Source organism: Balaenoptera borealis, assembly GCF_965194805.1.
Source record: "Balaenoptera borealis genome assembly, chromosome: 5".
Taxonomy (NCBI): Eukaryota; Metazoa; Chordata; class Mammalia; order Artiodactyla; family Balaenopteridae; genus Balaenoptera; species Balaenoptera borealis.
Window position 1 is genome coordinate 136548612 of NC_138862.1, and position 12265 is coordinate 136560876.

Here is a 12265-nt window from a genome sequence, read left to right on the forward strand (position 1 = left end):
TTCCCCGTGGCCTTCTCTCTGAAACTGTCTCCTGGCCTCTCCACACAGTCCCAGCTGAGGAGCTGACAAATGCCTTCAACAGCACACTTATCCTTCCCAATCAAGGGCACAATTATCTTGATTGGTTCATAAGCTCAACTCTGTGCTCTGTAGGGGTGATGTCACTGCTGGGTCGGAGTGCTACCAGATTCAGTTGTTCTAATGAATTCATTTACAGAGTTGCTGAGGGGCCTTTTGAAATCAATATGCAAATGTCACTTAAAACTTGCAGCAATATTTTCAGCCAAAAGCGTAGCCCTTTTTATCGAGAATGCAGGGTAGTCTTAAACACCTGAAGTAAAGCTCTTTGTGGCTGATGACTTGGTTCCCTGTGGGGTTATATTTGTAGAGGCCAGGAAGTTGGTTATTCCAAGAATGCTTTTGCTCAGAAGGCAGCGAGGCTGGGTAGGATATTTAAGATTTCTTCATTTTCCTCCAGCTGCGTGACTATGGGGAGATTCTGTATAAATGGCTCAGGCACAATCTCCATTTTATAATGCATGTCCAGTTCCCATCATAGTGCTGAAAAATCTCTGGAGAACATTTAATCCAGCCCTTTCCTTCCGTGAATATATAGGGACTTGTCCAAGTTCACACAGAGAATAAGTTGCAGAATTTGGACTGGGATCCAATGTCCATCACACCAGTGACCACCCCAGAATCAGGTGCATTACCTTCAGTTCTAAGGCGGAGGGATAAATTAGGAGTTTGGGATTGAAATATACACACTATTATATATAAAACAGATAACCAACAAGGACCTACTGTATAGCACAGGGAACTATATTCAATATCTTATAATAACCTATAATAGGAAAGAATGTAAAAAAAGAATATATATATTTAGATATATGTATAACTGAACCATTATGCTGTACATCTGAAACTAGTACAACTTTGTAAATCAACTATATTTCAATAAAATTAAAAAAAAATAAAGTATTAAAAAAATTCAATTCTGACTTCTTAAGACAAACTTCATAGACTTCCTCCAAGCCCTACCTCCAATCTACTCAATATTCAAGGTACATTCACGAAGACGTCCATCCTCCGAGCATTGCAGAGTTGCCTGGGGCATCTATGCCCCCAACCATCTGCATGAGCAGCCTTCTGAACACATAACTGAACACGAGTCCTAATGGAAGGTCCCATAGACCACGAGAGTTCTCTGTCAGGAATCCAGCCCTGCCTTCCCTCTACAGCCAGCAAAGGCCTACATTTCTATCTGCCCCACTCTTGCTTATTAGCAAACCACCTTTGTCAAGAGCCATCTCCAGCTTTGTATACACTCTCTTTCTCAGGGATCATATCATGTTTGCAAAGAGATTGCACAAGGTTTTCAAAAGGCTCCTTTAGAGACAGTGCCACCCTTGCAAATTGGGACACAGTGCAAGGCACATCCAAGGGGTAAAGCCAAGCCGCCATCTTGGGAACTGTTGTCCTCATGGCCTTCCTCCACCCACATGTCCTTCCACATGCCACCCTCCCCTGTCGTGTCTTGCACAGTGTTTGGGGAGAGTTGGGTGCTAAACTGACAGTATCTGGATCACATCAGATCTTTAAATGTCAGGCTAAATGTATTTCCTAGTCTTTCCCTGAGGGCTAAGATTGGACTACTCATAAATTCATCTCCTCTCTATCTGCATGGATTTTACACTGTAAACGTTCACAGATCAGCCATTTCCAATGCCTTCCCATCTCAAATGGCATATAAAAATGGAAGAGCTCAGGCTCAGCCAAGCTGCCAAGAAGTCACGAGCTGTAGGCATGTGACCCATTGTTTGCGTGTTCAAGATGATAGTAATGCTGGCTGGAGTTTATTTCACATAGCCACCCTGTTGTCTCTGGTTCTGGTCCAGCCTACAGAAGGGAGGCAGAAGCTTTGAAAAATGATAATAAACAATAAGTTCACAGACCAGAACATCCCAGCCCCCCTGGACCCAGCCAAACCAAAACAGTCTTAGTGGCAACAGAAGCCCTGTGGGTCACTGTGAGTCAAGGAATCATGGTTTGTAGTACCAACCGGACTGGGACTCACAAATTGGGGGATCCACTTAAGAGTCATGGCTTAGAATTGAAGAATCTCAACACCAGTCTCAGACTGCCTTCTATCCTAGGTTCTAATCTCTAGCACCTCAAGCAGTGCCCAGCACACAGCAGGTGGTCAATATCCCAACTGCCTTCCCTGTTGGGCTGTGATTCCAGAACCCAACACAGCACCTGGCATATAATAGGTATTCAATAAATGTTGGTTGACTGATTTCATTCAGAGAAAATTTACTGGATGGACAGTCGCATGGAAGGAAGGAAGAAAAGAAGGAAGAAGAAAGGAAGGGAGGGAGAGGGAGAGGGAGGGAAGGAGGAAGGAAGGATGTTATTAAATCTCTGCCTAAAGCTAACAGGTCAAAAAGTTGGACTCAGTTCCTCACAAGGCAATCCCTTCAGCTATTGGACATTTACACTAAATGTTATAAAGTCCTCCCGTTGACTGAGCCCAAATCTGCCATGTTGTAACTCGCTCTTGGCAGTTCTAGTTTTCTCATCTATGTCTTCCTGGCTCTTTCTAGAGCATCCTTCCCAAAAGGAATCAGACCTTCCCTTCTGCATTCTCTTTCCGTTATCATTGGAAAACTAGCAAGAAACCACATAAGGTTTTAGCTGCAGAATCACAAGAAGGGAGGATCTTAAGAAATCAGCAAGTCTTGTTTCCTCTTAGAATCTGTCTGTTCTGGTTCCCCAGGCATCTGTGGAATGATTTCTTTGGAAAGACCTAGGTCTGCCAAGCTTGTTCCTGACACCAAGAGCAAACTTCCCTATACCAAGATAGTGGCCACAGAGCACTGAGGCCCATGGACATTTTGATGACCTCATAATATATCAATTAGCTAGACTGACTTACATTTCCCAGAATGCTCTTTTTTACACATTTTCAGTGGGGTTGGTTATATTGTTTTCCCCAGTTCAGATATTTGAATGGATTCTCCAGACTCCACAGAGTATACTTATGTTAAGACTTTTATTTAAAGGTGAAAGATCCAGTGGAGGGAGAGAAAGAGAATGCAGGGGAACAGTGTAGTTTCTGAGAGACAAAATTTGTGCATTGGGGCCCAACATTTGTCCACACGGACCACACTGAGTCTCTGGATTGAACGGCCGAGATCTGTGTGAGGAACCTTGGCTTTAGGAGAACTCACTGAAAAGAGCCAGGTGGCTTTTTTTTTTCTTTGACAGGAAAGTAGGATTTATTGGTGGGCGTGAGTAAGGAGGGGGCAGAGCCAACCAAGTGACTCTTTAAGTCATCCAGCCAGGCTTCTCAAACTGGGGAGGCCATTGCAAACTGCCAGTAAAGAAGACAACCCTGAGGTTTGCCGGGAGAGTTTCGGACCTCAGACAGCATACCACACATCCCATTGCCTTTATCTTGGTCATACGTCAAAAGTCAGACATTCAGGCACCCCCAGAAGTGAAGACAGAGCTGTTCTAGTATCTCCACAGTGGGGCACAAGAGTGATTCTTGGGAAATCTGGAAGGGCAGAAGGGAAGCAACAGACATTCTGTAGCTCATACTACATAATGTTGCTGATCTGCTGACTCAGCTCATTGGCGGGAAGCGGTAGAACTTCCCCTGAATGCTCCTTCAGTTCTGCTCCTATGTCTGGGCCAGGGGTCTGCGTTTAGCTCCACACCAAAGGACCCTGGCTTCTGCAGGATACCCATACCACTTACATAGAGGCAGCAAGGATTGACACGGATTTTAGTCCATCAGTGTGGGGTTCCATCTCACACTTATGGGTTCCAGCTTGTTCTTGATTTCCCCCACTTTGTATCTATCTTTCCTTTGTAGCTGCCTGTCTTGTGGACCTCAAGCTTCAGCATCAGATGTGAAGACAACAGCTTTGCAGAGACCGCTTGCCAGCTCCCATGATGATGTGAGATCATATCTCTGTAACAAGTCATGTATCTCCCATTTATGTCTCTTGGTGAATCTGTTTCCCTGGCTGACTCCTGACCCCTGGTTGACAGGTGCTCTGCCATTCCCTGGGAGCACAGCCACTGGCTTCTCCCTCCCTCTGTGTTGCAGAAAATGCCAGATGATGGCCAGTTCCCTGGGCCCTGCTTCCCCACACACTACCACTCGGCTTGCAAGCTCCTCTGACTATCTCTAGTCTGTGTGCAGGTGGAAGGCTGGGCAGGCAGCCCTGTTCTTAGTGATGGAGTGGGCTGACCGCCTGTGCAGATGAGCAGATGCCAGACGAATAGCCCAGGAGGCTCAGCTAATTTCTCACGGGAGGAAAAATGCCCAAACAGTGACAAGAAAGCGCTGGAGAACTCCTGTAGCCACAAGGAATGGTGGTCCTTGGTCTTCTAATAAACCTCGAAGCAAGAGAGTGAGGTGAGCTCACTGGACAGACACAGGGGCACCTAGCCACGTGGATGTCAGGGCAGACTTCTGGGAATCTCTTGGCACTCCCAGAAGGCTTAGTGTGCACAGGAGATGACGGTCCATTTTCTCCAGGCTCATACCCAACAGGTGGGATTTTGGGCACCTTCTATCAGAGAGATTGCAGATTGGTGGTCCGTGGGCTGAAGTTGGCCTGCCACCATGTTTTGTTTGGCCTTCACGGTGTATTTAAAAGTTTTTAAATTCACTGCCAGCTTTTACAAATTTAGGATTTCACATTTTAAAAAATCTGAATTTCCTACTTTTCTTGAAAAACCAGAAGATTTGGCAAGTTTCGGCCTATTTTCCTGCATGGCAAAAATTGGCCATAGCCGAGGAACAGCTGTTCTTGTTAGACAGGGAGAGAAACTCTCGGCTCCTGCAGCCCCCCTCAGCCTAGTGCTTTTGCTTATATTACCTGCCTGGCTTCTGGAGGCATCTGAGTTTACAAGGCCTGGCCATGCCATCTGCAGCAGATGCTTGGAGCCTCTCCCCCTGTAGTAGAAACCCAGGCTGGACTTCAATCACCAGCGTCTGTACCTCTTTGCCTGAGGGCTTCCTTTGGCGGTCAGGGCCTCTGTCTGCTCCCCAGCAGGCCCTGAGTGCCCCTCCCCAGCAGACCTCAGCTGATGGGGGGTTGGTGCATAAATACCCCAACCCCCTCTCCCTTGGTTGTGATCACCCTGAGGCATGCTCTACTGTGTCTCCCAAACAACCCCAATGATATTAAGCTCTAGGTACCCACAGTAATAGCTGCCCTGACGACATGCTCTTCAAAGGCTGCCTTACCTTCCCTATCTCTCTTCCCCTCTCCCCTCCATGAATAAACTACTTGTTCAGTTTTTTTGTACAGTCACAAGACTTCGTAGGAGTGATGTTCTACAAAGTTGCTATGAATACTGAATTAGCAAATACAGAACCACTGCTCCCTGGTCTTCTGGTCAACCAATCCATACACAACCTTGTTTTATGTTTATGTTCAAAGACACCTTAATATATTTAATATTTAATATATATTGTGGATTCATTAACATTGAACTCGTGGCCAACAGCACTAGAACTTACGCCAGAATGAAGCTCATCTAACAAGTGCATTTTCCCCGTAAGGCTCATCACAGCCTTCTACGCTTACGACCCTAGACAGCACTTCAGCACTAGGCTTGGGGGCCATTTTAAACAGCAAAATCACCAACACAAAGCACAAAAAATGTGTAAACATAGCACTAGATAGAACAGGATACTTGATTATAATACGAGAGCAGGAACAAGGTCAGAGTGTCACCTGTGTGACCTCAGCTGGGAATGTGCACATCACATAAGTCAACATTTTTGCCACTCTGCACTCGTCCACAAATGATTGTGAAAGTGACACAGGTATTAATTTCGAGGTTACAAATAAATGGTAGCAAGTAGGCAAATTCACAAAACCAGAACGCATCAGGATCAACTATACCCCAGAGCCCGCTACTAGGGGACTCCAAATGAAGACAACATCACAGAAGTGCTTTCCCCCTCAAGTAATTCAGAGGCAACTAAAAACCCTGGAAGAAATATAAAACAATAGTTTCAGGAATTGTCGTTAGGCAACAGGGAGAGCGATCCCTGAGAGAGGGGAAACAAATGACGTGAGACCTGTGAGTGTGTTGCCTGGAGACCGTTTCCAGGCTACAGCGCAGGAAGGGGATCCCAGGTGGAGTGGGGTGTGGCCCTGACTTGAGGAGATAGAACTGGGAGACTGGGGAGGCCGAGGGGGTTAGAGCATGCAAAGCAGAGGCCTGGGGAGCAGAGAGCTACACACAGAGAGCTCCGGAGATTTGCAAGGATCCCAAGTCTTCACAGGAGTTCTGATCAGAACATGCCTGTGGGAAAACAAATCAAGGCCAGAGAAAGAACCACCTAAAGAAGCAGAGGGAAGGATCCTCAGAGCTCACACAGGGTGGGGAATAGTCAGTGCTCTCACCGGCGAGAGTGGAAACTCGTAATTCATGGGGCGTCAGGCCGAGTACTCAGAACGTCTTGCTTCAGTAAGTGGGGGAAAATGGGCCCTTAGCTAAAGACTGCTCAAAGATCAAACCATTTGACCTTCCAGAAAAAAAGCTCAACAATATTTATAGAAATACAAACATATCCAATATCCAGCAAGATAAAATTCACAGCATCTGGCATCAAATTTAAAATGACTAGGCATGCAAAGAAGCAGTAAAAGATGACCCATAATGAGGAACAAAATGAATAGAAACAGATCAAGAAGTGACACGGATGAGCATCTTACTCATCGAGTATTGAGAAGAGCCATGGAGACACGGAGAAAGCAGAGGGGATGCAGACAGACGACAATGCCACATGTGGATGGAGGGGTTCTGATGGGAAAAGGTGGGCTGGGGAGCTCTCCCTGAATAGGCAATCTTGGAGTTGACATCAAAGTGGAGAAGTGAGCCATGTGGCTGGACTTCTGGGGAAAGAGCCATCAAGCAGAGGGAAGGCCAGGTAAAGGCCCTGAGGTGGGACGAGGCTGGCGAGTTGGAGGCCAGTGTTACCGGAGAGGGTGGAGGCGGGCGCTCTGCCCGAGGGTGGAGACTGTGCACCCTTAGATCTCCGAAAGCTTCCTGCAATCAAAACTCTCCATCCTATCATTCTCGTTAACCCGCAGATGTCCTTACATTCTAAACCACGTCTCCCAGAACACCTACCTCTTAAACCTAGAAGTCATACAATTCCCACCCCCAGGACATCCCAATGTGGGATTTGGAAAATACAGTCCAATCTGGCAATTCCTATGAGCTGTCCATCGGGCGCCACGCTGGGCTGTCGAGAACAATTGTTTAGGACCCACTCTTTCACCTCTGACTCTGAGTGGCTTCAGGGAAAACAAATGTGAACACACACACACACACACACACAGGCTGGAAGCAGCAACTGAATCCAAAGGAAAAATATTTTTTCCCATGAGATGTTTATGCTCACAATTTAAGATTAAAATCAAATCAGAAACAATGAGCAATTCATCCAGGAGCCCTGCAGTGACAGCCCTCCCCACCCCACTCCTGGTTCCTCTTCAGACATCAGGAGGGTGGCATCTCATGGTGCCAGCTACCCACCCTCCATCAGTCCGGTCCACCTGATGCCCGAGGTCTCTGAGCTTGCTGGCTGCCCTCCTCTCTCCCGTCTCCATCACTCCCTCCAGGATCTTCAGGCATCATCTATGTGCTGCTGGCGTCTGGCTGTTTATCTTCAGGCCAGACCTGTCCTCTGACCTCCAGCTATCATATATCCCCATGTATCCATATATCCAGCTGCCCACCCTTCCCCTCCCCTTGGCTGTTGAAACGCCATCTCCAACTATGCGTGTCCCCAATGGAACCACTGCTTTCACTGCCCTCTCCATGCTCCCAGCCTTCCCCATCTCCTTTGATGGCAACTTGATTCTTCCAACTGCTCAGACCAAAAACTTGTAATCATCCTTGACTCATCTTTCTCTCACACTGGACATTAATTCACCAACCAATCGTATAGTTTCTTCCTTAAAATACGTCCCGAAGCCGAGCACTACCCCACCTCCAGGGATGCCCTTATCATGTCTCACTGCAGTAACACCTCATTTGGTCTCCCTGCTTCTGCCCTGTTCTCCCCCACTGTCTAACCTCAGCATAGCAGCCAGAGTGGACCAGTTAACATCTGAGTTGACTGTGTCTGTCTTCTGCTTACAACCCTCCAAGGGCTCTCATCTTACTCAGAGGAAAAGCCAAAATCCAGACCTTAGCCCCCCAAGGTCCTAAGTAATCCCCCCTCTTACCTCTCTCATTCCATTCCCACCCTGCCCACTCTGTTCCAGACACACAAGCCCTCTGCGGGTCCTCAAAAGGCCAGGCATGCTCTTGGCCTCAAGACCTTTGTACTTGCTGTGCTCTCTGCCCCAAATGCTCATCCCACTGAGCTGCCCGGTCCTCTTCCTTCACAAATGCTTCTGAGAGCCCTTCCCTCACTCAGCGTCAATTGTCAACCCCAGCCCCTGTTCCCCAGCCCCCGTCCCTGCTTTATTTTTCTCCTTAGCCCTTATCACTGTCTCTCCCACTGTATATTTTATTTTTTTATTATTATTTTTAAAAAAATATTTATTTATTTATTTGGTTACACCGGCTCTTAGCTGCGGCAGGCAGGCTCCTTAGTTGTGGCTTTTAGGCTCCTTAGTTGAGGCATGGATGTGGGATCTAGTTCCCTGACCAGGGATCGAACCCAGGCCCCCTGCATTGGGCGTGTGGCGTCCTAACCATTGCGCCGCCAGGGAAGTGCCTCCCACTGTATATTTTAATTATCTGTCTGTTTGTTTGTCTTTCCCACTAGAATGTAAGTTCCACGATGCACACATTTTGCTGTTTCATTCGTTGCTATACCCCAGTCTCCAGGATAGTTTTGGCACCTAGTGAGTGCTCATCAAAATTCATTGGTTGAATGAAGGACATTTACAACTGAAGGAGCATGCCCCTCTTCTTCCGACTCCCCCCCCCTGCCCAGCCCCCCACCCCCCACCTACTCAGAGGCCAGTGCAGAGCAGGCATTCAGATGCTGTTGTGGGCAAGAGGGGCTTGTGACAAGAGCATCTCCCCCAGCTCCACTCCTTTTCAGAAGGATGAGGACGGTGGTCCTCAGAAAGGGAGGGAGGGTCCAGCTTAGCTTTACAGCACCACCTGTGGGAGGCTGAGTGTGCAAATAGCCAGCGAGCTCCCTGCATTTCCATCCCAGGTACAGCCTTCCGGAAATTGGGAGGGAATACTCTTTCCCGCCCCTTTGGGTGGGGAAAGAAGCCTTCCTGTGAAGGAGATTCAAATCAGAACTCCTGGGATGTTCCTGTTGGGTTTGGTCCTAGCGGTGACGGCGTTTGTTTTCCCCGGAGTCGTGTTCCTCGGGTTGCACAAAGCCTGGGAACAGTGAGGGCATTAGGACCAGGAGCAAGGCGCATGCCTGCCGCGTCTGGCAGACCTTCTCGGGCCGGCTGAGCGGGGAGCTATGTGTGAAAGGAAATTAGGCTGCTGCCGGCTTCACATCTGTTGAGCTGACCCGACCTGCAGGGTCCAAAAGAGGACGGCTGTCAGCTTTGCCAGACTGAGGACCCCACCGGCTACCCCCAGACATCTCATAGCAGCCTGACAATTCGTGCAAGGGGGGGAAGCGAAACACGTGGGACTAGACCCCTGAGCAGAAAGGAATCATTATTTTTCCCAAAGAGGAAAAGGGCATCAAAGGGTGGGGGTGGAGGGAGGCGCAAACAGTTCAGTCTGAAGTCCCTGTGAACGGGCTTTTGGAAGGCAATTAAAGACGTCCGCTCAGAGAGGACCTGGGCTGGGACTTGGGTCCGTGGCTTTCTGACTGTGAGTGGAAGCCGGTCTTACACACGCTGCTGGCAAATGTCAGCCGGGGAAAAAAGGAGCAGGTTAAGTGACCGGCACAAAAAACTTCCAGGTGGACCCAGGAAGCCCGGTTCTGCTGCCAGCTCGGAGGAACCCGGGGCAGGAGGACACAGTGCATTTGAACATGACCTGTTGCGTCTGGCGAGTTCCAGCCACATGCTGGTAAGGAAGCGGTGCAGGCGTGGACCCTGCAGACCGCAATTCCTGCTGCTCCTCCTGCTGCTGGGATGCGCGCTGCTGATGCTGGCCGCGCTGCGCCCTCCCGCGCCGGCCCTGCCCCAGGCTGCCCCAGCTCGGGTCGCCGAGCACAGCCCCGAGGCCGGGTACCGCCTGGACTTCGGGGAATCCCAGGAGTGGGCGCTGGAGTCCAAGGACGAGGACCAAGAGTACGGCCCCCTGGAGGACCTGCCGCCCTTCATCTCGCTGCGGGAGGATCAGCTCCTGGTGGCTGTGGCCTCTCCCAGGGCGAGAGGGAACCAGAGCCAGGGCAGGAGAGGGGGCAGCTACCAGCTCATCAAGCGGCTGAGCAGGAGGCCGGACGAGGACGCCCCAGAGCGGGACTGGGCGGCCGAGGAGGAGGATGCCGCGGAGGCATCTGAAGAAGAGGCGCTGACCTCGCTCAGCCTGGAGGAGGCGCTCAGTGCGCGTATCCCCCTGCAGAGGGCGCTGCCGGAGGTACGGCATCCGCTGTAAGTAGGCCCTTGCTTCTCCTTCCCCCGTTCCTGGAGGGCAACCGGCAAACTCAGGGATGCAGACTTTCTGCATTCTGCTTCCACTGCCTTAGGGCAGCGCTTCTCCACGTGTGGTCCCTGGCCCAGCGGCAGCATCCCCTGAGGACGTGTTAGAGATGCAGAGGCAGAAGCCCTGGGTGGGGTCCAGCGATCTGTCTTTAACCAGCCCTCCAGGGGAGAACCCCCGTCCTAGAGACAGAAAAGGAGGAACTCTTCCTTGTCCCTTCTCACCCCGTCCTGGGTTCTAGTCCTCTGTCTCTGTGGATTGTCAGGTCAAACAGCTTTATCTCTATAACCCAGAGGGGCCTAGAGTGGGTGTTCTCCAAGACACTTCCAGTTCCAGCACATTTTAATATTATGATTGCTGGGTTTACTTTTATTTTGGATGAAGGTAACAATCTCAGCTAACCTTTATGTGGCTCTTGCCATGTGCCCGACTTTAATCAAAGAGCTTTTCATGTATTGACTCAAAAATCCTTACAACTTATAATGATGGGTGCTAGCACTACTATCATGCCTATTTTATGCGTATGAAAATGAGGCACAGAGAAGCCAAGTGACTTGCCCACAGTCACACAGCTAGCAGGTGCCAAAGCAGGGATTTGCTCCAAATTGCCTGAGCCTCCCCACTCTACGCCCCCTTCCTTAGTCGGCGAAACTAAGGGGACAGGTCCAGGACCCAGGATCTAGAATACTGCACTCATGCAGCCTGACCTGGTGGGGTGGCCCCACCCCCAGGAGGCAAGCTGGGAAGTAGGATGACATACAGGCTGTGCCCAGGGAAACGGTGGGCTCGTCCTGGACCCCCTGCCCTCCCCACCATTACCATGGCGGGTCCAGAGGAGGGGTCTGGTTACCAGCATCCAGGGGCAATGCAGCTGGGTAGTTGGGTGACTAAGTCCCTTCCCTATAAGCACAGCTCTTCCCAGAGCCCAGAGTTTCCCGGGAAGCAAAGCCATCCTCCAGCCCTCTGGGTGGGAGGATTGGAGTGAAGCAGCAGTTGGGAGCAGGACCACATACTCCTCGGATCCCTGATGGGGCTCCTCTGAGCCTGGCCACTCAGCCGTTCGCCCTCAGGGGCGTGCAGATGCAGTCTCCTGGAGGGTGAAGCCTCCTTAGACTGTGTACCTCAGGGCCTCACCCATGTCACCATAGCCCCAGCCCTGATGCTCCGACTTCAGGTCTTGGCTGAAACAGCTCTTTTCAGGCAACTCCCAGACCCATCCAGGCCCCGCCCCCTCATCACAGTTTTGTGCTCTCTGCAGCCTTAATTCGTAACACTCATGACAACCGAAGCTAAATGGTCATTGATGTATTGGTTTATTCAGTGCCTGCTTCCCTTGCCATGCAGTGAGCCTATAGTCCCAGCACACAGTAAAGAAACGATTGCTGAATGAATCAATATATCATTTCCCAATTCTTTTGATACATCTTTTCATTGGCCTAGAGCAAGGATGTTTTACCAACCAGGCACACGGCCTCGATCAAGAGTCTCTGGCTCCCAAGGCTGTGAGTGTGTGTGTGTGACTCTGTGTGTCTGCATCGTGCAAGTGTGGGTGAATTGTGTTGTGCGTGTGTCAAATGGATGCTGTGCATGTGTGTTGTGTGTAGTGTGTTAGTGGTGCCCGTGTGCCTGGTGCCTGTGTATG

General features: G+C 49.8%; 1 protein-coding gene across 2 annotated transcripts in view; it reads left to right on the forward strand.

Annotated features, from left to right (window-relative positions):
• Nucleotides 1–9310: 9310 nt before the first annotated feature.
• Nucleotides 9311–12265, forward strand: part of GALNT15 (polypeptide N-acetylgalactosaminyltransferase 15) — a 52944-nt gene continuing 49989 nt past the window's right edge. Inside the window, exon 1 of one of the 2 annotated variants that reach the window (XM_082392703.1) lies at nt 9311–10574. In XM_082392703.1, the coding sequence (XP_082248829.1) occupies nt 9883–10574 (692 nt within the window). In that variant the 5' untranslated portion in view covers nt 9311–9882. The remainder of the gene's footprint in view (nt 10575–12265) is intronic. The other variant, XM_082392702.1, reaches the window with a different exon arrangement.